This window comes from Salmo salar, chromosome ssa24 (assembly GCF_905237065.1).
Source record: "Salmo salar chromosome ssa24, Ssal_v3.1, whole genome shotgun sequence".
In the NCBI taxonomy this organism is placed as follows: Eukaryota; Metazoa; Chordata; class Actinopteri; order Salmoniformes; family Salmonidae; genus Salmo; species Salmo salar.
Window position 1 is genome coordinate 20,283,674 of NC_059465.1, and position 26,869 is coordinate 20,310,542.

At 41.5% G+C, this 26,869-nt stretch overlaps 1 protein-coding gene and 1 pseudogene across 1 annotated transcript; both read right to left on the bottom strand.

Moving 5' to 3' along the window:
* LOC106585318 (dynamin-1-like protein) overlaps positions 1-20,688 on the bottom strand; it is a 27,733-nt pseudogene extending 7,045 nt beyond the window's left edge.
* Positions 20,689-23,772: 3,084 nt separating this feature from the next.
* LOC106585593 (ubiquitin-like protein 4A-A) lies at positions 23,773-26,612 on the bottom strand. Its single transcript, XM_014171977.2, has 4 exons — positions 26,393-26,612; positions 25,743-25,848; positions 24,755-24,957; positions 23,773-24,425 (listed from the first exon to the last, which is right to left on the bottom strand). The coding sequence occupies exons 1-4, from the start codon at positions 26,438-26,440 to the stop codon at positions 24,318-24,320; spliced, it is 465 nt and encodes a 154-aa protein (XP_014027452.1). The 5' UTR covers positions 26,441-26,612; the 3' UTR covers positions 23,773-24,317.
* Positions 26,613-26,869: the final 257 nt, after the last annotated feature.

Consider the following 26,869-nt stretch of genomic DNA (forward strand, 5'->3'; position numbering starts at 1 on the left):
AGAAAGAAAACAAGAAAACAAGAAAGAAAGAAAGAAAGAAAACAAGAAAGAAAGAAAGAAAACAAGAAAGAAAGAAAGAAAGAAAACAAGAAAGAAAGAAAACAAGAAAACAAGAAAGAAAGAAAGAAAGAAAGAAAACAAGAAAGAAAGAAAACAAGAAAACAAGAAAGAAAGAAAGAAAACAAGAAAGAAAGAAAACAAGAAAACAAGAAAGAAAGAAAGAAAGAAAACAAGAAAGAAAGAAAACAAGAAAACAAGAAAGAAAGAAAGAAAACAAGAAAACAAGAAAGAAAGAAAACAAGAAAGAAAGAAAGAAAACAAGAAAGAAAGAAAACAAGAAAGAAAGAAAGAAAGAAAACAAGAAAGAAAGAAAGAAAACAAGAAAGAAAACAAGAAAACAAGAAAGAAAGAAAACAAGAAAGAAAGAAAACAATAAAGAAAGAAAGAAAACAAGAAAGAAAGAAAAAACAATAAAGAAAGAAAACAAGAAAGAAAGAAAGAAAGAAAGAAAAAAAGAAAGAAAGAAAGAAAAAAAGAAAGAAAGAAAAAAAGAAAGAAAAAAAGAAAGAAAGAAAGAAAACCGGTGTTAAAGGGAGAAACAGAATGTACAATATAAAGTGCATGAAAGTCGACACCCAGTAAGTAGGGATACCAGTAGCACCCATACAGTACCTTCAGCATCTGGGCCACCTCTGTCCTCTGTTGTGCTGTATCCTGGGACTCAATGAGCAGCTCATGTTTGTACAGCTGACCCACCAGCTCAGAGAAGGGGTCAGATGTTACAATCTGTCACAAATCTAATTTGATACAGTGCTGCTCTACAGGCTAGCGCTAGGTCAGTTCTCACTACTGATTCCACTACTCACTGTGTCCAGGAGGTTGATGGCCTGGCCCTTCACAGGGCTGCTGAAACCTGCCACTGGTGCATTCTCCTCCGCCATTTTCTCATTCTTCCAGTGTTTCTCTCCATCCTGCCGGCCCTAAAATAGGTGAAATGAGGGGTTGAATTCAGTTTGTCTGTTCTAGTAACATGTTAAAAGTCATTCAAGTAAATTTCACAACTGGCTTAGTGAAATTCCTTAAAAGTGAAGTCCATTCTGGCATGAAAAGACAGCATCACACTCGAGCCCTCTGGTCAACATTAGGCTCATCTACATGCATGAAAGCAGAACATCTGCTTTGAGTTGAGACAGAATTACCTGTTGACTGTTGACAGATGCTGAGACCTGAGCAGCATCAGTGAATTCTGGGTGCTTTGTGTTGATGTAAGCAAGCTCAATTTGAACCAAGTTGTGGACCTGCTCGGAATCATCCACAAACACAGGCAGATGGCCAGTAAGGAATAGCATTAAATTGTAGAATAATTACATTCAGTAAGATCTGTAATAATTTTTTTTAAAGTAAAATCACAAAAATGAACTCTTACCATGCCATTAGTAATGGGCAAGCGCTTCCTGAGTAAACTAGTCACCACCTCCACAATGGAGTCGTGCAGCTTGGGAAAACGAAGGAGCTCCTGACAAACACACAGCATGTCAGAATACAATTATATTACAATTTGCTTCAGGGTTGTCATAGCTTTAAGTGAATGCTTTGTAGTATGTGTTGTGCAGTGTATAGCGTACCGGTGTGCTGTAGGAGGAGCAGTGCTGGATGATCCTCTGTAGCTCCTCGTGGACCAGCTCCACACAGCGCAGGCTGGGTTCCTCCAGACGCTTGATCTGCCTCTTCACTAGCAGCTCAAAGGAAATCTCAGGCACAAAGAGGGCCGGTTGCGGACCCTGAAGCACCGCACACACACAGCCCTCTGTTAACATAACTCATGTGCTTCTCTACATCCATTAGCTTTAATGAAAAACTATTCAAAAGATCTGTTTAACCTACACACAGACAATTCAATTGGAGCTGATATGAGATTGGAGCTGGTGGTTTTTATTGTAGCATTGTGGATTGCAGTGAGGATGTCAAGCTCCGTTAAGCCCCCCAGGGGATCGATAGACTGAAGAGTGAGGCCAAAGGTCTCATGGAATATGTAGCAGATACGAGCCCATCCGCAGCTGACAAGAGAAGAGGACAAAGGAAGCCGTATCAGTGTGTGAGGGATGTCAACTTCAGATGCAGTCAGTAAGACTGAGTCAATACTTGCTTCACATGCTTGAGGAAATCAATAAATCAGTGAGTGGTACAAGTGCTATTGAAATGAAGCTGCAAAATATGAAATGCCAATGCATGAACACCTACAAAGTTACAATGAGGCCAAGAAATACAATAAACGCCTGCAACATTTACCTGGAGCTAACTCTGCAGATAGCACTAATGGGTGATTTGAAAAATCAGTCAATGGATCAATAATATAATAATACTTTTAGTAAAAATGTTTGTTTAATTTACAATCTGTAGAAACTATGAGAATAGAAAGGTTCGGAACTTTTCTGAAACAGCACAGCACAACAAAATATGGCAAATAGAACTGGAGATAGACGGGAGGGGTTGAGAGTAGTTGAAGGATGGGATTAAAAACAAAACACGATAACTTCTGTAAAATACATTGTGTCCATAAAATATAGAATCTTAAGTATTGCTGTCCATTAGTTTACTGCAATTAGGGAAGGGGTGGTAGGGTCAGGGGAAAATAATAAAGGAAAATATATTATATACACACACAGTACCAGTCAAAAGGTTTGGACACAGCTACTCATTCCAGGGTTTTTCTTTATTTTTATATTGTAGAATAATAGAAGACATCAAACTATGAAATAACACATGGAATCATGTACAAAGCTGTCATCAAGGCAAAGGGTGGCTACTTTGAAGAATTTCAAATATAAAATATATTTTGATTTGTTTAACACTTTTTTGGTTACTATATGATTCCATATGTGTTATTTCATCGTTTTGATGTCTTCACTATTATTCTACAATGTAGTGTTAGGTTCTTATTTTTCAGAGTAAATAACTCACACTAGAGAAGCTTAACCAAGTTTAATTCTTACCAAAGGGTCTTTACAGCTGTAATTCAGACAACCAAACATTTCTCACCATCACAGGTATATACCGTTGAAGACGGAAGTTTACATACACCTTAGCCAAATACATTTAAACTCAGTTTTTCACAATTCCTGACATTTAATTTGAGTAAAGATTCCCTGTCTTAGGGCAGTTAGGATCACCACTTTATTTTAAGAATGTGAAATGTCAGAATAATAGTAGAGAGAATGATTTATTTCAGCTTTTATTTCTTTCATCACATTCCCAGTGGGTCAGAAGTTTACATACACTCAATTAGTATTTGGTAGCATTGCCTTTAAATTGTTGAACTTGGATCAAACGTTTCAAGTAGCCTTCCACAAGCTTCCCACAATAAGTTGGGTGAATTTTGGCCCATTCCTCCTGACAGCGCTGGTGTAACTGAGTGAGGTGTGTAGGCCTCCTTGCTCGCACACAATTTTTCAGTTCTGCCAACAAAATTTCTATAGGATTGAGGTCAGGGCTTTGTGATGGCCACTCCAATACCTTGACTTTGTTGTCCTTAAGCCATTTTGCCACAACTTTGGAAGTACGCTTGGGGTCATTGTCCATTTGGAAGACCCATTTGCGGCCAAGCTTTAACTTCCTGACTGATGTCTTGAGATGTTGCTTCAATATATCCACATAATTATCCCACCTCATGATGCCATCTATTTTGTGAAGTGTACCAGTCCCTCCTTCAGCAAAGCACCCCCACAACATGATGCTGCCACCCCTGTGCGTCATGGTTGGGATGGTGTTCTTCGGCTTGCAAGCCTCCCCCTTTTTCCTCCAAACATAACTATAGTCATTATGGCCAAACAGTTATATTTTTGTTTCATCAAACCAGAGGACATTTCTCCAGAAAGTACGATCTTTGTCCCCATGTGCAGTTGTAAACCGTAGTCTGGCTATTTTATGGCGGTTTTGGAGCAGTGGCTTCTTTCTTGCTAAGCGGCCTTTCAGATTATGTCGATATAGGACTCGTTTTACTGTGGATATAGATACTTTTGTAACTGTTTCCTCCAGCATCTTCACAAGGTCCTTTGCTGCTGTACTGGGATTGATTTGCACTTTTCGCACTAAAGTACGTTAATCTCTAGTAGACAGAACGCGTCTCCTTCCTGAGCGGTATGATGGCTGCGTGGTCCCATGGTGTTTATACTTGCATACTATTGTTTGTACAGATGAATGTGGTACCTTCAGGCATTTGGAAATTGCTTCAAGGATGAACCAGACTTGTGGAGGTCTACAATATTTTTTCTGAGGTCTTGGCTGATTTCTTTTGATTTTCCCATGATGTCAAGCAAAGAGGCACTGAGTTTGAAGGTAGGCCTTGAAATACATCCACAGATACACCTCAAATTGACTCAAATTATGTCAATTAGCCTATCAGAAGCTTCTAAAGCCATGACATAATTTTCTGGAATTTTCCAAGCCGTTTAAAGGCAAAGTCAACTTAGTGTATGTAAACTTCTGACCCACTGGAATTGTGATACAGTGAATTATAAGCGAAATAATCTGTGTGTAAACAATTGTCGAAAGAATTACTTGTGTCATGCACAAAGTAGATGTCCTAACCAACTTGCCAGAACTATAGTTTGTTAACAAGACATTTGGAGTGGTTGAAAAACGAGTTTTAATGACTCCAACCTAAGTGTATGTAAACTTCCGACTTCAACTGTATATCCCACTTAAGACACTCCTCCTTCTCTCCAATCCTTACACTTATTAGTCCCTTCAGGGGATCTGACCTCACCTCCTGACCACAACCCCTCCTTCCCCTAATCCACAGATGTCCATCTGCCTCCCCTATAGCAATCCTTTGATCTCCTCCCGTCCACCCAGCACATTCCACACCCACTCTGTCTTTCTACAGATCTCACTCCTTTATATACTATGCATCTGATCTAACATGTCTTTAATATCTCAGTGTTCAAAGTATCAAATCCAACAGTAGAAAATAGTAAAAAATAAAGAAAAACCCTGGAATGAGTATGAGTGTCCAAACATTTGACCGGTACTGTCTATATTTACCCCAAAAATATATGGAGAATTGGAAATGATGCAGACAATTACATTGATGGAAGCTACAATCTGCAGTATTAATGCTGATCTACCCCCTAAAAATATTATCTACACTAAAATAAATAAAACACCTGCCTAAGTGAAATGCATTCAGCAGAATAACCATTGTGTGGTGAGTTTCCTGTCACAAAATGGCAGCTGTGCAGCATCTAGGTGGTTGCTAGATATTTGGTGGTCAATGATTGCGAGTCGCTCCAATACAATATAAAATACTGAAAGATGACTGCTGCCTGGATAAAGTAGCCTAAAGCAGTTGAACTACTCACAGCTCAGATGTCTGGATGTGCGTGGTGGTGCCCTCGATGGTGTTGCAGTAGTCGCTGGCAAATTTGGTGACGATCTGCAGCAGGGTGGTGCTATGGTCCTCTACTGGCTGGCCGTAGCTGCTGAGCCAGGCCTGGTACTGGGCACCTAGCACCGTCACATAGGTCTTCAACTCCGGCAGGCAGTCCCGGATGTGGAGCATGAGGAAGCGGCTCAGAGTGTGGGCCAGGTAGTGAGACCCGCAGCGGGAGGCCAGAGACGGGTAGTGGCACTGGAGGAAGGCCTGCTCGTCCCGCGCCATGTCCTCTATGCTCTTCTGGGTGTTGATGTCATGCTGGCTCCTAGAAGGGAGAAACGTGGAGAGTGACAGCTGGAGTTAGAGTAGACTTCACAGTGGCTCTGCATGATCAAATAGTCACCAGTTAGCTCTAGCATAGCAGGAAATAATACACCTCAATTACAGGATGAAGCACTTTTGAAATGGCCGTTACTGTATGTGTAACATTTCTTTAAAAAACTAATCTTCAGCACTCTGGGGGAGTGTGCTAGGCTACTGACTTCAGACAGCCTTCCCTGTGAGTTGCTATGATTGACTCAGCTCAGTGAAATTGCTTCTGAAAATGACTTAACATTTCAGCCTCTGAGGAGTGGATATGTCATTTTTTGGCAATCTTGCAACCTCGGTGAAAAACCACTCACATAACTCATACATCAGCCCTGTGCTGGAAACCAATGAGCAAGACATGGCACACATATTTCAGCAGGGTGTGTGAGAACCTAATATCGATCTCAAAGTGGGGAGACAGAAATCTTTAATTGCTGAATGATTGTTTGGCAGATGCAACTAAATTGAGCTGGTGAATAGCAGAGACATTGGAACATTTGTTGTTTATAGCTTTAAGGTCTCTGAGGGTACCAGAGTTAATTTTACAACACAAATGACTCAGATCCATCATACTCAGTCTGATAGATGTGGTACATTGATCACATTTTTGTATGCCATCTTCCACTGCTATGGAGCTGCATCTTTTTAAGCATCGTGGTGACATCATCCAGTAAAAATGAGATACGTCTGTTAGATAAGTTATAGGCATATGATATAGACAAACCTGTTGACCACTCCCACAATTCCAAGCTGCACTGGAATGACCCGACCCAGTAAGACCTCCAGAGCATCTGTCCCTGCGTCCATCAGGTCCAGCTTACTGACCACCAGCAGTGTTCTACGGCCTGCAAGACACACATGGACACAAAAGCTGGGTAAAGACAAGCCCCTTTTGTCCATGGCTCTCATATACATACATACTAATAGCATTTGAATGGCAGTTCATTATGTCCTCTAAAATGTGTTGTGCATTTAGGAGTCACTGATCTTAAAGTTCACTGAGGTCAAACCTAAAAAGTAACATTGACCAGGTTTACTGATATTTATATCAATGAACAAACAATACACACACTGAAAAGACATGCAATGAAAAATTAAAGAGCATAAGTGTACAGTATGCCTCAGCATCTGGGTCGACCTCGCAAGCCAGTTTAATGGCATCAGAGGTGGCCAAGTCAGAGTTGGCAGGAGACAGAGGATAAGGGAGTTGGGGTTGGAGAGGAAGGATAGGATCATGTCTTGGACTTGAGCTTCTGTCCTCTGGCTAGTCTCCAACTGGAACCTTGTACATCAACAATAAATAAATAACTCTACAATACTGTAAATAAATATACACATGTATTTGTTTTCAATGAGTAATGGTATTTATTTTACCATGAGGAACATCATAGTTCTGCATATTCAAGTAAGTGGGATTAATACACTGGTTGGGATTACCTTGGTTATTCCTGGCAAATCAACCCGTGTGAGATTGAGGACATGAGGAGAGAAAATCTTCAAATAGATGGGCTCAGGGCTGACTCTCTAGGGGTCACGAGAGGAAATACAGATGGCGAGAGAAGCAGATAAATGAAATCAGTAGCTCATAAACTAGAGATAAACCATATTTACCCACAACTATTTATCCAAACCTTGTTGCCTCCCAAGCTACGTTCAGTCTCTTCTTCAATCTCCTTGCGAATCTCCATGAAATCTGAGAAAATCTATAATGCAAACAGAGAGATGGGAAACTGAAATATCGACTTCACCAACACCCCTAGCAGCATGACATTAGGAGATAGTGTGTTTGAGACCACCTAAAGCGAGACCAATTCAAGACCAAGACCGGAGGGGGACAAGGGTCAAAGACCGAGTCAAGACCAAGACCAGAAAAATGCGAGTCCATTTCAAGACCATGATTGTAATTGTCAAATCACCACCATAATAAGAGTTCAAAATGTCCAGTATTTCTGTATTCATATTTCAGAACAACATATGGATTCTTTAGACATTCAGAAAAGTGCAAAAAATGCATGCTGGGGGAAATTATTACTGACCCAAAACACAGTGGGGAACAACAGGTCTTCGACGCCTTCAGAGGGGCTAAGGATTAATTAAAGAATGATTATAATAATAATAATAATCATTCATTTTCAGTTATTTTTTGATTGAACCCTTTCCAACAAAAACTGAAGCGATTAACACTGAAGAGAAGAAAAATATCCAATCAAGATTTTTCTTTGCTGGTCTCTGGGGCGATAGCTCGCTAGATTTGAGTTAGCCATTGGCTAGGCCATCAGAAGCTAGATAAAGGCATCTTCCATTGAACTGCATTAGGGCCAAATGTTGAATCAACCAATCACATATTGACTTAATGAGAGGACCGTTTTCACAAAAACGTATGGAAACATCTGCCTTTTTGAAGGCCAACATGTCACTGCGCAACAGCGAGCAGTAGTTATCCCACAGTCTACCTAGCTAGCTTTTGTTGTCGACTAGTATTTTGCCAACAATGCATTAGTGTACGTCATGGAACGTTGATTCAAATATAACCTATTTTTAAAACCTCTTATAAAGTTGGTTTTGTAGTGTAAACTGGGAATTTTATATTTTTTGACTGATATTATGATTGTGTGTTGAATTTTTTCAAAGTAGTTCATTACTATGTCTGAGTTCATGGACTACTTATCCTTTAAGATCATGCTGTGTGTGACTGCTGCTTTTCCATCAGCCCTATGCAGTGGTGCCTGGAGAAGTGGGTATACTTTAATTTAGGCAAAGAGTTCCCGCCAAGCGAAGGAAAAGCACCCTGTGTGAAACTCCCGTTTTCCTATGTTTTTTTTATGAGTTCTCCTACAGATTTTCACACTCAAAAATTTTTTTATGGAAAAAAATACCAAACTTTGATGATCTAAGTACACAACAATGCTTAAACCACATCAATATGATGGGGTGGGCCTGCCAGGGCCTGGCTCCCCAGTGAGTGGGCCTCTGTCCACCCACGCCCATCCATGTCTACGCCCCTGATGCAAACAGCATGATGACAATTGCGCATTACAAATAGCCTACTAACCAACACCTCGGACAAGGCCTTCCGAGTGGCGCAGCAGTCTAAGACAATGCATCGCAGTGCTTGAGGCGTCACTAGAGAGTCGGGTTCTATCTCGGGCTATGTTGCAGCCGGCTGCAACCCGGAGACGGTGCACAATTGGCCCAGCATCGTATGGGTTAGGGGAGGGTTTGGCTGGCCGGGATGTCCTTGTCCCATCATGCTCTAGCGGACTCCTGTGGCGGGCCAGGCGCACGCACACTGACACAGTCGCCAGTTGTACGGTATTTCCTCCGACACAATGGTGTGGCTGGCTTCCAGGTTAAGCGAGCAGCGCGGCTTGGCTGGGTCGTGTTTCAGAGGACGCATGGCTCTCTACAAATTGGGGAGAAAAATGGGTAAAAAGTTTTAAATTTGTAATTTCTTTTTTATAAAAAAATAAATACAAAACTTTTTCAATACCTGGTTTGCATATCCTTTGTTTCCCTAGTCAGAACTTACTAGTAGATATTCTAAATTGAAACGTCTTTATTACCCTACCGGCTACCGATGTCATTCTTCTGTGAGCTGCTCCATGCCAAAACCAGTTGATAGCTGCACACTCTTGCTGCCTGCAGATTATATTCCTCTGAAACTAGGCTGTGTGTGCTTTGCGACTGTGTAGGCTACTGTGCATGTTCTCTATTGTACTATATAATTGATACTGTTAAATCATATACCGCCACCACACTACTCAAATCAACTTTGATAACACATCAGTAGAGATTAAGGAGTATAAACAATGCCCACTGAAAACCAAGTAGGTATACGGTTTATACCTGCATATACCTTACATGGCATAACTGGCCCTTTGTGTTTCACAAAAAGTACACTCTCCTACATAAATGCACTGGTCTTACAGTTGCTGTCCTTTAAGAATCACAAACCTGCCACACTGCGCAAACATGTCTATAATAAAGGCTGTTAAGATAATCATGTTTCAAGAAAGGAGTGTATATATTTAGCCTGGCGAAGCGGTTTTATGTGCTGAAGCTGATAATTTGTTTTTTTACTCCACTGGTCTCGGGAAGAAATTACGAGTCCTCACTGTCCGAGAACGAGTCAAGATGGAGTACAACTATATTCGACAAGACCGACATGCTCAATATGTGGTCTCGAGACCTGTCTAAAGTACTTTAACACTGGACTACAAGTACCAAGACTCTCAGACAATGCAATGCTGTTCTACAAATATGGAAACCCTCACAATGTGCATTGCAAAACAGCTAAATAGACGTGCATAACGAATTATGGTGTCACATAACTGGGTCTTGCTGTGAAGGAATGTGCCCCATTCCTCAGTCTTGATCCCTTGACAAAATATAAAGGAATGAGTGTAAAATAATGTGCAATCAAAGGAAATATTCGTATCACATATAAAAAAGACTGGATGGGGTTTATCAGTATAGAAGGCAATATGACAGAGACAGAGTTTGTAAGTTGATGTGATGTAGACAGAGTTAATGAAAAGTGATGAGGATCACAAGACGATATTAAGACGAATGACAACACAACAGGTCCATGCAGATAAACTATGGGATTAAAGACCTGGGTAGGTGTTTGCGTTTTGTTTTACCCCATTTCCTGAGAAAAGCAGTGAAGGGAAAGTAAATATAATGTTAGAAAAAAAAGACAAAATCTCTGAAAGACCACTTGGGCTTTATCCACTGAGTGAAACTCAATGCATGCGAGATAATATTGAAATGAATTCAATACATGCCAACTGGACTGGGTTTGGTTTGTGTAAGTGTGTCCAGTGTACTGTATGTCTGCTAGAAGTAACACCAGATTGCTTTTAAAGTGACAGTCACATCTCTGTTTCTGTGTCAAGTCCATATCCTTTTCTTGCAGAATCCTCTCCACCAATGGGGGCACATTAACCACTAGGGGTCGCCGTGTGACTATCCCTGATCCCCAAGGCAAAGAAATCCCTTCCAACCAGACTCTCGAACATAGAACTCTTGGCGCTGCTCTGTAATGGGAAGAGAGGAGATTGATTTTTAGAAAGGCTTTGACACTTAGCTACATTAATGATTCATTGCTATTATTTATGCTTTCTTCATCTCCCTGGACACTGAACTGTTCATTTCAACAATAGCACAATTCTCCAGTGTAACAGGTAACAGTTGATTCTTGCATTTTGATTCTGTAATGACCTGAGATCCAACCACCACTATCTGAGGCAGCTGTATGATCTCTGCCCCCACTGTCATGAAGACTTCCTTGAGCCGGTTGATGATGGGAATTAGAGCCTCCATTGCTCAGGACTGGACACTATAGTTGGTAAGAGAAAATGAAAGAAGCAATGGTGAGATTAAACATAATATTGTACACATCAGTCTCTGTAATCCCCTACAAAAGCAAAAACAAGAGACCTCTTACAGATACTAGATAAGCCTGTGTACAGGACCAAGCAATAAACACGTAATGGCTTAGTGTTTATTGTTGTGATTCATAAGCTCTCGTGATGATAGCCAACACATTACATAAGAAGGGTAGTCAGAATTTGAAAGGGAAAGGAAAGGAATTCAGGCCCTAATGAGAGAAAACTGGAATAGTTTGGAGTTGACTGTTGATTTAGTGGCCACATATAGCTTGCTTGCTAGCTACTGTAGCTAGCTTTGAAGATAGCATATATAGTCTAGCTAATTAGTTAAGGGATCCGCCCCATTTTTTTCAAACGTTCGCCTGAAATGACATACCCATATCTAACTGCCTGTAGCTCAGGCCCTGAAGCAAGGATATGCATATTCTTGATACCATTTGAAAGGAAACACTTTGAGGTTTGTGGAAATGTGAAAGGAATGTAGGAGAATATAACACAATAGATCTGGTAAAAGATAATACAAATAAAATAAAATATTTTGTAGTTTTTTGTACCATCATCTTTGAAATGCAAGAGAAAGGCCATAATGTATTATTCCAGCCCAGGTGGAATTTAGGTGTTGGCCACTAGATGGCAGCAGTGTATGTGCAAATTTGTAGACTGATCCAATGAATCATTGCATTGCTGTTCAAATTTTGGAACAAGACTGCCCAAATGTGCCTAATTTCCTTATTAATAACTTTTCATGTTCAAAATTGTGCTTTCTGCCCATATCAGATATGTCTATGTCCTGGGAAATGTTCTTGTTACTTACAACTTCATGCTAATCGCATTAGCCTACGTTAGCTCAACTGTCCAGTGGCATGGACACCGATTCTGTGACCCCATCATGCAATAATGTAACGTTAGGCCTCATTTCACAAGCTAGCCAGATTTTAAGCATGGCCAAGTCTGCATATCTTTCGGTATGCCACATGATTTTGCTATGAAGGGGACAAACAAAGATGCTGCTGGACGTCCTACTAGCTTAGTCGAATCAGGTCAAGATGCTCTGTCATGAGGAAGCAAGGAAAGTGGTTAGCTAGCTGTTTCCTTAACGGAGGAGGACACGGTGAAGGCTTTCCTCCGAATCCAAGAACGTTCTCACTTCATACTGTAATGATAACTACAGTAACTGAAGTTGTGTATTATCTACTATTTAGCGCTGTCTGCATTTTTAGCGACAACAAACCGGTTTGTATTCAAGGAAGAATTGAAAATTGGGTGTTTCTCGCGTCATTTTAAAAAGAGGTGATTGGTCATACAACGTGATTCGTATACATTTATTTCTTAGCTGATTGGTTTAAATAAAGTTCTCATCATTTTGACAACGCCCTCCACGCTTTTTTAAAGAGCAACTCAAAATATACACACACAAAAAAAAATAGAGGGTGCGTTTGTAAATTCACTCTGGAGTGCCAAAGAGCGCTCTGGGCGTTCATAAATTCGGAGCTTTGTCAGATTGTCCGTTCGTAAATTTGTAGCGTTTCAAGCGCAATGGACGCTCTGGCTGAGGAGTAGGGTTGATCCGAGCGTTCTGACCTCTCAACGACAGTCAAGCACCCAAGCTAACTGGCTAAAGTTAGCTACCTTGCTAGTTACAGTACTTCCAGACATAAATGAGAGAACACCTCACTCTGGTCATTTTACTTGCCCTAGCAGAGCTGGCTAGGCTGTTTTCATGTTATCCAGAGTGTTGGTGACTAACTGTGCTGCTGGCAACAATTTAATTAAGCTTTTTTTTGCCAATGTTTCCTGACACCGGCCATATTCAACTGGGTGTTGAGTTTTCGTAAATTCGTCAGTTATTCTGCGCTCAGGCACTCTGAAATCAGAGTAGATAGCCAGGGTGAATTTACGAACGCGACCTGTATAGAACAGAGTATACAAACAGTCAGGGGAATACAGACAATACATTATATATAAGACCTTGTAAAGATGACATTTTTATAAGAAGAACGTGTTTATATATTGTTCAATTTCATTAAAAAAAACCAAAAAAAACATAGGTTTTCGACTCAAATGTACACGTATGAATATGGAATTTAGCTAAAATAACATTTTCAAGTAAAAAGGAAAAATAATCATGCATATGATAAGACAAATCTACAGATAATGCCCTTTAATTCCTTCTCTACCACGTCTCTACCACAAGCTCTGAACCTTTACACTGGATCATCACAGCTAGCTAGCTGCTATCCGAGTGGCTACTCCTGGCTAACGTCTCTGTCCTGAAGCAAGCACCAGTTAGCCTGGAGCTAGCCCTGAGCTAGGCCCACCTCCCGGCTAGCTGAAGAGGTCCATCAGCCAATTTCTTGGGCTGCAATACCTATTTTGCCAATTGGCCTACACGGAGCCCTGCCGATACATCACGACTGGTCTGCCGACGAACCGTCCGAGGGGGCTTCAACAGACTCTTCCGTCGCGACGTCCCCTAAGGCCCTTCTGCTAGCCCCGGCCTGCTAGCGGTCTGAATCGCCGTGTCTCCAGCTCGCCTAGCTACTCACTGGACCCTATGATCACTTGGCTACGCATGCCTCTCCCTGATGTCAATATGCCTTGTCCATTGCTGTTTTGGTTAGTGATTGTCTTATTTCACTGTAGAGCCTCCAGTCCTGCTCAATATGCCTCAGTTAGGCCTTTTGTTCCACCTCCCACACATGCGGTGAGTCACCTGGTTTATATGGTGTCCCTAGAGACAAAACCTCTCTCATCATCATTCAATGCCTAGGTTTACCTCCACTATATTCACATCCTACCATACCCTTGTTTGTACATTATGCCGTGAATCTATTCTTCCCCGCCCAGAAACCTGCTCCTTATACTCTCTGTTCCGAACGCACTAGACGACCAGTTCTTATAGCCTTTAGCCGTACCCTTATCCTACTCCTCCTTGGTTCCTCTGGTGATGTAGAGGTTAATCCAGACCCTGCAGCACCTAGCTCCACTCCCAGTCCCCAGGCGCTCTCATTTGTTGACTTCTGTAACCGTAAAAGCCTTGGCTTCATGCATGTTAATATTAGAAGCCTCCTCCCTAAGTTTGTTTTATTCACTGCTTTAGCACACTCTGCCAACCCGGATGTCCTAGCCGTGTCTTAATCCTGGATTAGGAAGGCCACCAAAAATCCTGACATTTCCATCCCTAACTATAACATTTTCCGACAAGATAGAACTGCCAAAGGGGGTGGAATTGCAATCTACTGCAGAGATAGCCTGCAGAGCTCTGTCTTACTGTCCAGGTCTTTGCCCAAACAATTCAAGCTTCTACTTTTAAAAATCCACCTTTCCAGAAACAAGTTTCTCACCGTTGCCACTTGTTATAGATCACCCTCAGCCCCCAGCTGTGCCCTGGACACCATATGTGAATTGATTGCCCCCCCATCTATCTTCAGAACTCGTACTGTTAGGTGACCTAAATTGGGACATGCTTCACACCCCGGCCGTCCTACAATCTAAACTAGATGCCCTCAATCTCACACAAATGATCAAGGAACCTACCGGTTACAACCCCAAATCCGTAAACACGGGCACCCTCATAGATATCATCCTGACCAACCTGCCCTCTAAATACACCTCTGCTGTCTTCAGCCAGGATCTCAGCGATCACTGCCTCATTGCTTGCGTCCATAATGGGTCTGCGGTCAAACGACCACCCCTCATCACTGTCAAACACTCCTTAAAACACTTCAGCGAGCAGGCCTTTCTAATCAACCTGACAGGATATTGACCTCATTCCATCAGTAGAGGATGTCTGGTTATTCTTTAAAAGTGCTTTCCTCACCATCTTAAATAAGCATGCCCCATTTAAAACATTTAGAACCAGGAACAGATCTAGCCCTTGGTTCACTCCAGACCTGACTGCCCTTGACCAGCACAAAAACATCCTGTGGCATACTGCATTAGCATCGAATAGCCCCCACGATATGCAACTTTTCAGGGAAGTTAGGAAAGCAAAGTCTAGCTTTTTCAAACAGAAATGTGCATCCTGTAGCACAAACTCCAAAAAGTTCTAGGACACTGTAAAGTCCATGGAGAATAAGAGCACCTCCCCCCAGCTGCCCATTGCACTGAGGCTAGGAAACACTGTCACCACCGATAAATCCACGATAATTGAGAAATTCAGTAAGCATTTTCTTACAGCTGGCCATGCTTTCCTCCTGGCTACCCCTACCCCGGTCAACAGCTCTGCACCCCCTACAGCAACTTGCCCAAGCCTCCCCATTTCTCCTTCACTCAAATCCAGATAGCTGATGTTCTGACAGAGTTGCAAAATCTGGACCACAACAAATCAGCTGGGCTAGACAATCTGGACCCTCTCTTTCTAAAATTATCCGCTGCAATTGTTGCAACCCCTATTACTAGCCTGTTCAACCTCTTTTGTATCATCTGAGATCCCTAAAGATTGGAAAGCTGCCGCGGTCATCCCCCTCTTCAAAGGGGAAGACACTCTAGACCCAAACTGTTACGGACCTATATCTATCCTACCCTGTGTGGCAGACCAGGGGGTTTGGTCAAGACGTTTACATAGATCAGACACGGACAGAGTATGATTAGCTTGGTTTCAAGGGTGTTTATGAAATAATAAATCAAAAAGAAAAGAACAGGTCTCCCCCATGAGACCCTCTCCGGGATACCTTCTCCTGGGCTCCGGGTCTTCCAGTAGGGCACACAACCTCACCTCACCTCACCTCACCTCACGTATCCGTATCCGTATCCGTATCCGTATCCGTATCCGTATCCGTATCCAATCACATGGAAGTCACCTCACTTCCCCTAGTCCTCCCCCTGTGTGCTGCCCTTCTGGCAACTTTATGGGCCTCGCACAGCTGGTGAGCAATCCGCCCTTGATTACTCACCAGCTCCCAATCAGCCCCAATTAGTCCTGTCTGGAGAGCCCGTCAAGACCTGGCAATTCCAGCAGATGGAGCCACCGCCTCATGATGTATACTCCATCTGTTACCAGGCCTCGACGAGTCTCCCCCTGGTGGCTGACCTGCTGTACGCCACACCTGCCTTTCTCAGGTCTTCGAAAGCCAAGTTCACAAACAGATCACCGACCATTTCGAATCCCACCGTACCTTCTCCGCTATGCAATCTGGTTTCCAAGCTGGTCATGGGTGCACCTCAGCCACGCGCAAGGTCCTAAACGATATCATAATCGCCATTGATACAACACAATACTGTGCAGCCGTATTCATCGACCTGGCCAAGGCTTTCGACTCTGTCAATCACCACATTCGAATCGGCAGCCTGAAAAGCCTTGGTTTCTCAAATGACTGCCTCGCCTGGTTCACCAACTACTTCCCTGTGGCTCAGTTGGTAGAGCATGGTGTGTGCAATGCCAGGGTTGTGGGTTCGATTCCCACGGGGGGCCAGTACAAAAAAAAAAAATGCATGAAATGAAATGTATGCATTCACTACTGTAAGTCGCTCTGGATAAGAGCGTCTGCTAAATGACTCAAAATGTACTTCTCAGATAGAGTTCAGTGTGTCAAATCGGAGGGCCTTTTGTCCGGACCTCTGGCAGTCTCTATGGGGTGCCACAGGGTTCAATTCTCGGGCCGACTCTTTTCTCTGTATACATCAATGATGTCACTCTTGCTGCTGGTGATTCTCTGATCCACCTCTACGCAGACGACACCATTCTATGTACTTCTGGCCCTTCTTTGGACACTGTGTTAACTAACCTCCAGACGAGCTTCAATGCAATACAATTCTCCTTCCGTGGCCTCAAACCGCTCTTAAATGCAAGTAAAACTAAATGCATGCTCTTCAACCGATCGCTGCCCGCACCTGCCCGCCCGTCTAGCATCACTACTCTGGACGGTTCTGACTTAGAATACGTGGACAACTACAAATACCTAGGCGTCTGGTTAGACTGTAAACTCTCCTTCCAGACTCACATTATAGCATCTCCAATCCAAAATGAAATCTAGAATCGGCTTCCTATTTCGCAACAAAGCATCCTTCACTCATGCTGCCAAACATACCCTCGTAAAACTGACTATCCTACCGATCCTTGACTTCGGCGATGTAATTTACAAAATAGCCTCCAACACTCTACTCAACAAATTGGACGCGGTCTATCACAGTGCCATCCGTTTTGTCACCAAAGCCCCTTATACTACCCACCACTGCGACCTGTATGCTCTCGTTGGATGGCCCTCGCTTCATACTCGTCGCCAAACCCACTGGCTCCAGGTCATCTACAAGTCTCTGCTAGGTAAAGGCCCGCCTTATCTCAGCTCACAGGTCACCATAGCATCACCAACCCGTAGCACGCACTCCAGCAGGTATATCTCACTGGTCACCCCCAAAGCCAATTCTTCCTTTGGCCGCCTCTCCTTCCAGTTCACTGCTGCCAATGACTGGAACGAACTGCAAAAATCTCTGAAACTGGAGACTCTTACCTCCCTCAATAGCTTTAAGCACCAGCTGTCAGAGCAGCTCACAGATCACTGCACCTGTACATAGCTCATCTGTAAATAGCCCATCCAATCTACCTCATCCCCATACTGTATTTATTTATTTATCTTGCTCCTTTACACCCCAGTATCTGTACTTGCACATTCATCTTCTGCACATCCTACCATTCCAGTGTTTAATTGCTATATTGTAATTCCTTCGCCACCATGGCCTATTTATTGCCTTACCTCTCTTATCCTACCTCATTTGCACATGCTGTATATAGATTTTTCTACTGTATTATTGATTGTATGTTTGTTTATCCCATGTGTAACTCTGTGTTGTGGTATGTGTCGAACGGCTTTGCTTTATCTTGGCCAGGTCGGAGTTGCAAATGATAACTTGTTCTCAACTAGCCTACCTGGTTAAATAAAGGTGAAATAAATAAATAAAATATAAATAAAAATAAAATAAATAAAATCCTGCATAGACTTATTCTCTCATCAACACATATGGCGTCTCGGAAGAAGATGCTACTTAAGGTGATAATCCTTGGAGACTCGGGTGAGTGGAAAACTTGCAGTGTGAAACCTGCTCATTCCAAAGTATCCTTCCCACAGATCAGTCTTACTTCTTTCATGTACAGTACCAGTCAAAAGTTTGGACACACCTACTCATTCAAGGGTTTTTCTTTATTTCTACTATTTTCTTCATTGTAGAATAATAGTGAAAACACCAAAACTATGAAATAATGGAATGGAATCATGTAGTATGGAATCATGTAGTAACCAAAAAAGTGTTAAATAAATCAAAATATATTTTATATTTGAGATTCTTCAAAGTAGCCACCCTTTGCACACTGTTGGCATTCTCTCAGCCAGCCTCATGAGGAATGCTTTTCCAACAGGGAGTTCCCACATATGCTGAGCACTTGTTGGCTGCTTTCCCTTCACTCTGCGGTCCAACTCATCCCAAACCATCTCATTTGGGATGAGGTCAGCTGATTGTGGAGGCCAGGTCATATGATGCAGCACTCCAATCCTTCTTGGTCAAATAGCCCTTACACAGCTTGGAGGTGTGTTGGGTCATTGTCCTGTTAAAAAAACAAATAATAGTCCCACTTAGCTCAAACCAGATGGGATTGTGTATTGCTGCAGAATGCTGTGGTAGCCATGCTGGTTAAGAGTGATTTGAATTCTAAATAAATCACTGACAGTGTCACCAGCAAAGCACCCCCCATACCATCGCACCTCCTCCTCCATGCTTCACGGTGGGAACCACACATGCGAAGATGATCCATCATCAGACCAAAGGACAGATTTCCACCGTTCTAATGTCCACTGCTTGTGTTTCTTTGCTCAAGCAAGTCTCTTCTTATTATTGGTGTCCTTTAGTAATTGTTTCTTTGCAGCAATTTGACCATGAAGGCCTGATTCACGTAGTCTCCTCTGAACAGTTGATGTTGAGATGTGTCTGTTACTTGAACTCTGTGAAGCATTTATTTGGACTGCAATTTCTGAGGCTGGTAACTCCTAATGAACTTATCCTCTGCATCTTCCTTTCTGTGGTGGTCCTCATGAGAGCTAGTTTCATCATAGCGCTTGATGATTTTTGTGACTGCACTTGAAGAAACTTTCAAAGTTCTTGAAATGTTCCGCATTGACTGACCTTCATGTCTTAAAGTAATGATGGACTGTTGTTTCTCTTTGCTTATTTGAGCTGTTCTTGCCATAATATGGACTTGGTCTTTTACCAAATAGGGCTATATTCTGTATAACACCCCTACATTGTCACAACACAACTGATTGGCTCAAACGTTTTAAGAAGGAAAATAAATCCACAAATTAACTTAACAAGGCACACCTGTTAAATGAAATGCCTTCCAGGTGACTACCTCATGAATCTGGTTGAGAGAATGCCAAGAGTGTGCAAAGCTGTCAAGGCAAAGGGTGGCTACTTTGAAGAATCTCAAATCTCAAATATATTTAGATAGGTTTAAAAAGAAAATGGTTACTACATGATTCCAAATGTGTTATTTCATAGTTTTGATGTCTTCACTATTATTCTACAATGTAGAAAATAGTAAAAATAAAGAAAAACCTTGGAATGAGTAGGTGTCCAAACTTTAGACTGGTACTGTAGTTCTAAGTATAAGTAAGTGCAAGCAAACGAGCTGCGATGAGGTAGGCCTATTCGTTCAGCACTTTCTAAATGGACAGCGACAGAATTCAGAACATGGGCCATTCTTACAGTATTCTCCCTGTACACCAAGTAAGAACCGTAAGATAAATAACGGGGGCACATAAGTAGACAATGAAAGCTCTTACAATATTCAATGATTACATTTCTCTAACAGCTATAGATGTGCACCACCAAGTCAGAACAGTAGGCTACGTTCTAAGGGGGAGAGGATTTGTAGCTCGATTGGAAGACTATGGCACTTGTAACAGCAGTGTAGTGGGTTGAATTCCCGGGACCACCCATATATTGAGATGGACCTAATTCTTAGGGTGAGACACATAAGCCTTCCCTGTAGCTCAGTTGGTAGAGCATGGTGTTTGCAACACCAGGGTTGTGGGTTCGATTCCCACGGGGGGCCAGCACAGGAAAAATAAAAATAAAAAAAAATAAATGTATGAAATTGTATGAAATGTATGCATTCACTACTGTAAGTCGCTCTGGATAAGAGCATCTGCTAAATGACTAAAATGTAAAATGTACATAGGCTTCTAACAGCTTACTACACAACATACACTTAGTATTACTTTCTTAGCTAGAGTATACATATCTCCCTGGCATATTACATCACTTATGCAGCAGCATACAATAAATATTTTTGGACTCACTGTTGTTGTCCTGTACTCACTTGTACAGGAAGATGGCATGGCGGTCCTTCTTGTGACACACGCTGTCTCACAATTGCTACTCAATTTAACGTGTGCTATAATTTTGGCAAGCACGTACCTATTCTCCGTTGTTTGTTGGTTGTGAAGGTCAGGGCTTGTCTATATGCGGTGTCTAGCTGAGCCACAATTTTCCCAGTAATTCCAGTTTAAAGGCCCTGAACACTCATTCTGAAAAGTACTTTTTCTTTCATGGCTAACTATCAGGAAGTTTGAAAAGACAGGCTGAGTGGCCCGGAAGCTTATATTAATGAGTTCGGCTTGACTGACGTCTCTTTCAAACGCAACTTGGATGCACTCAAAGAAAGAGACCAAGTTTGTATTCTGCTGTATTAACTCAAGTAATTTTTGCTCAAAGCTGACCTGTTTTGCATACCCTACGCTACCATGAGACATCCATGTCTTTATCACTGGAAAAGATAAATGGTTGAGTTTGATATCATTAACAAATAAGGTTGTCAAACTATTAAAACATTTCTTGAATAAAACATGAAAACAAATTGTTTACATTATTTTACCTTTAACGTCTATCTAAAAATGTGAATGCTTTGGCATATGTTGTAGCTATTTGACATAACCTGAGGTGTTTGTGTTGTGCCCGCCATCGGTTGAGAGACAGCATACTCTTGAATACAGTGTGGGTCTAATTTCAATCATAGACTGTACATATCCCTTCAGACCATTGCAATTTAGCTGGTACATCATTTACATTTTCACTTCCAATTACTACCATAACGATGGCTGCCAGTCAACCCACAATTGGAAATGTGAATGTATATTTGATTATTTATTTATTATTTCAAAAGGTTTTCTTTGTAAGATTGACAGTATAATTTAAAACTACTAATATTCCCATTCAAGTCAAAATGTTCTGATGTGTGGACCTCCAAACATGTTTGCACTACCTTTTAAATGTTATTCCCATTTCAGTACATTTATCAGCCAAAACATGACACCCACATGCTGTGTGTCAATCAATGGCGGGCACAACACAAACACCTCAGATGATGTAAAATTGGGTTTAAGCTAAAATATATACAGAAATGAAAACTTACGCGGTTTTTAGACACATTTTTGGGAAATTATAGAATAGTTTGACAACCCTGATTGTAAGCTTTTAAATTATATCAAACTCAACAGTTTATATTTTCCAGTGATGAAGGAATAGATATCTCATTGGTAGGGTATCTAAAACGGGTCAACTTTGAGCACATCTATCTACTAAATGTTTTGGCATTCAGGTCCAAAAAGTTACTTTCTGAACACTTCTACCATGTATGGAAAGTTTCATTCAAATCAAAGAGGTGCGGTTAAAAAGGGATTGAAATCAAATGGAACAACTCTACAACTAAACCTTTTAGACGTACACAGGCAGCCCAATTCTGATCCATTTGCCCAATTATTGCCAAAAGATCTGAACTGATAAGTCCAAAGAACAATAATTGGGCAAAAGGTTCAAATTGGGCTGTTTGTGTAAACACAGCCTAAATCATTCCTTTCTCTATTATGTAACATGGTCCCTTTGGTTGTCTCGAGGTCTATGTAGTGGTGAGTTTCCAGTTGTTGCGAATTTCATCCTTTTTTTACTAGATCTGGGACACTGCAGGGCAGGAGAAATTCCAGTCGTTGGGTGTTGCTTTCTATCGAGGTGCAAACTGTTGTGTCCTTGTGTACGATATTACCGCTCCCAACACCTTCAAAACTCTTGAAAGATGGCGAGATGAGTTCCTGATTCAAGTCAGCCCTCGTGACGCAGAGATCTTCCCCTTTGTTGTGCTCGGCAACAAAATTGACTTGGAGAACAGCCAGGTCTGTGCATTTGCCCAGATGTGTGAATTATGTGAAGTTGTGCCATGCTGCATAGTTACCTCAGTTTTTGGTTTGCTGTGTGAAATGTCATTTGTAAATATTATATTACTGACCAGGTGATAACCAATCGAGCCTAGGCATGGCGTACAAGTAAGATCAGTATACCTCCTTCGAGACAAGTCCGAAGGAGGCCAATGTTGATCAAGCCTTCCAGACTATTTGCCTAAATGCTCTCAAACAGGTAACCATATGCTGATTGAATTTAAATGTTAAACTGATGACAACTTTCACACTCGAAGAACAATTGATTGATACAGATACAAACATGCATTCACAAAGCTTTTTTTTCTCCATTTCTAGGAATCAGAAGTAGAGACTTATGATTGCCCAGATCAGACTGAGGGATGACACACCAGCCCCCTCCAGTGATGGCTGCAGCTGCTGAAGGGAGGAAAAAGGATGAATATACACAATGATGTTTGATTGAGGGGGGTGGGACTACAAACATGTACATTCCTACCATTTTATGTTTTCCCATACGTGAGATATCAGATGAAAAATGCAAATCTACGTTTTTCTCTTTTAAGTTGTTTTTTCCCCCCATGTGACACGAACTGAACATCAGTTACATCAATTTCAGTCTTTTCACCAAGACAACTGGCTTTGTATTTGATACTCATCAGTCATGCCATAACATATGTTATGTCGGGGAGACATCCAATGCAGATTCTCCCTTATTAACGTGCCTTCCATTTTGGTTGTGTTTTCTGTGCTAGCTCACTGTGTTTGTCATGGCAGTCACAACTACCATTCTTCCTCTTTAAAGAACTTGGTGTCACATTGTCATTTTCACTTATCTACACTACTATTGTATTTACTATTTAAGGAGGTTAATACTTACGTACAGCATAATTGCATGAACAATAGAAAAGAATTGGAAGACAGTTTAACTGCTGATTTGAGTGTAGAAATGGGACTCAAGTGTGACAGTAGGTGGTGGGAGAGAAGAGACAACTCTCACTAGGAAATCCATTATGATCAGCAATTTGTGCTGTATCTCTCAAATATGGACAATGCAGTCAGAGGCAAATTCCTGTTATCAAGTCACATTGATTATACAAAACTGGACATCTTGTTAGATGCGAGTTGAAATAGCTTTTCCCAGCTAAGAATGTTCACCCTGCTACCATAGATAAGGCAGAATGTCTCTCTCACACACATACCTTATGTTTTGATATTTTTTTAACCATCCTTGTATATATACACAAACACAACCATATGCAGGTCCTCATCAAGTCTATATACAAATTGTATAAGGTTGTAAGTAGAAGTTAAATACCCCTATATATTTAATATAAATTGTTAAATAACTTCCGGACAAAGTTGAATAAAAAGGTGCAATTATGACAGCACTATTTGAGGTAGATTGTGCTTTCTTTTATACTAGGGCTAGGCCTATTGAGTTGTACTGTATTTGGAATTTAGGGAAAAACAGTAACTTTATTTTTTAATGCTTGTATAAACACAATATTTACAAATCATACAATGGCTGCAAATGGCTAAACAGACAGGCACCACTCACCTTCTTACAGATAGTTTACAGAAAACATACCATCATTCATTTCCAACACATTGCTTATAAATAAGAACTTCCATAATTACTCAGTGTCCTCTTGTAGTGTGATGGAGCAGCCACAGATAACTTTAGACCAACAGTCAAAAGGGATTGGCTCTCATTTCAGTCTTGATTTGATCAAGTGAAAATATCCTATTAATTGAACTGGAATGACTGAAGAAAACAAAGAAAATAATCATTAAGCCAGGCTGTAATCTGGAAGCTTTGCAATAAGACTATAGTCAACAGTTCATTTTATCCCTGTACAATTAAACCTTTATCAGGCTGACACTGGGGATTCTCAGCATGAAGTCAATTTACACTGCAGCTCCCCTGCCATAATCTGTCAAAATTGACCCACCGCTCCTCTGGGAATCACCAGAATACTGTCATGTCAGATAGGTAGGCCCTCAATCCATGTACGATGTGTCCATGCCCTCACTGTCTGGGTGAAGCAGTCGCCCGGCCAGGCGTTCAATGTCATCCAGGCTGAGTTGCCGAAGTGAACGTTCATAATCCTTAAAGAGAAAGCAGTGTTAATCAATAGCTAGAGAAATATAAAATAATTCATACAGTACAAAAGTAGTTGTAACTACAGAGTCTCAGGTGAGAACATTCAGTGAATTATGTACTTCAGCGAAAGTACAGAGGGATGTTTTTAAACAGTTCATTGGTAATTATTGTAGCGTAGAAACAGAGCATTCAATGGGTGTGCATGCAAAGCAGCTTATATACTCCGAAATCAGAATAACGCATTTCCTGAGTGTTTTGTTTTTGTTGGTGAGCATGATAAGACCTATGGTTATGAACCAACAGCTGCCTACTCTTGTTAATGGAAATACTGTACCTTGACAAGCTGTTCTTGCACTTTAGCTGCATCTGCAGGGCTGAAATGCTTCGCCAGGACAGTGGACAGAGTCTGCCACACCCCACTGACAGCACTGCTACTGCTAGCCATCCCAGCCACACCACTCCTCTCCCCCGCAGGACGAACCACCAAATTTAACTTGGCCTCTGGCCCAATGGAATAATCACTCAATCGGTGTTCATCTGAAAAGAAAATTGACAAAGATGTGTATAGCTTTGTAATATACATTGAGTATACAAAATATTAAGAACACCTGCTCTTTCCATGACAGACTGACCAGGTGAAAGTTATGATCCCTTATTCATGTCACTTGTTAAATCCACTTCAAATCAGTGTAGATGAAGGGGAGGAGACCGGTTAAATAATTTTTAAGCCTTGAGACATGGATTGTGTATGTGTGGCATTCAGAGGGTGAATGGGCAAGACCAATTACTTAAGTAATTTGAACAGGGTTTGGTAGTAGGTGTAATGGTGCAGACGGTTTGTGTCAAGAACTGGTTGTCATCAAGGCAAAGGGTGGCTTGCGGCTGGATTTTTCACACAACAGTTTCCTACATGTACCAAGAATGGTCCACCACCCAATGGACATCCATCCAATTTCACACAACTGTGGGAAGCATTGGCGTCAACATGGGCCAGCATCCCTGTGAACGCTTTCGACACCTTGTCAAGTCCACGCCCTGACGAAGTGAGGCTGTTCTGAGGGAAAAAGTGGGGCGTGCAACTCAATATTAGGAAGGTGTTCCTAATGTTTACTATACTCAATGTATGTACAAGTATGGATGTTACAAAGAGTATTCAAACATGCAGCGGGTCAATGTGTAGCTTGGTAGATTCAGTGACTTGACGTCATCATACACAGTTGTCTACAACACCCCAGCTGTGTATGATTGTCATATGGCAGAGTCTAGGTAACTGGACTTTTCCGTTAACTACTAGCTACAGTAACGTTAGTTGGTGTAGGTACCTGCAAGGGCTTTCCCTTTGTAAAGCAATCGCTGCTGATTTGCAGGTATATTCAGACGTTCAGACACCAGTTCTTTCACAGTGGATACTTTTTCATCTTCTGTGACCTGAAATTGTGACAGATTAAACAACTGACATGTAATATTCGTGACTATATTGATGAGCTACTGCACAATTTATATAATTGAACAAAAATTCCTGGCATGCCGAGAGACAAAAGCAATGCTCAAACAATTGCAGAGCTGCTGACCTGTCTGCTCAGGCACATTTTCTTCACTAGCTAGCAAGGAGAGGAACGCGCACTAACGCCCTGAACCATAACTACAACGTTAGCTAGCCATCTTCACTACTAGTACGAACAAGAAAGCTACAGTAACTAGTTAGCTAGCTGACACTGCATTTGTAGCCAGCTAGCTATCATTTCATTAAGTTACAGCCCTGCTGTGAACAGCATATCTATCAAGACACTCCGTAGCTAACGTTAGCTAGCTACATAAAAAAAGATTAAAAACATATTTCTTTAAAAATGCTAACTAGCTAGTTTCCTAACTGTAACCTGTACTGAAGCCCGTGATGCAGGAAAACAACATTTGCAGCTGGCTAGCTTAGCTGCTAGCCAAACATAGCCACCGGCTCTTTTGCTCTGCTTACCTGTACGTTGCACTCCTTTCCTTGAAGTGGTTTTACAGTTAAAATCATTGTATTGACTGTGTAATTAAGAACGATTCGACGTTATTATATCAGGTTTGTTGTTTCTTCAAACAGGCCGAACCTTATCAAGAATCCATGTTCTAGTTACTTCCCTACTGCTTTTACTACTCAATATGTGCGTGCTGCCCCCTATTGTGTGGAGTATATTCGACCGGTCACTTATGGGGCTGGAGAAATGTTACTCTCAAATTCATAGATGGAACTATTGGTGCAAGGATAATTTGTGCATGATGATATTAAAATTGTTTAAAAAAAATGTCATCATGATAATTTTGTTATCGAGAGCATTACACAAATGTAATAGTATTTATTTATGTTATCGAGAGCATTACACAAACTGGAGCAACGAACCGCCCTTGCTGTCTCTGCCTGGCCGATTCCCCTCTCTCCACTGGGATTCTCTGACTATAACCCTAT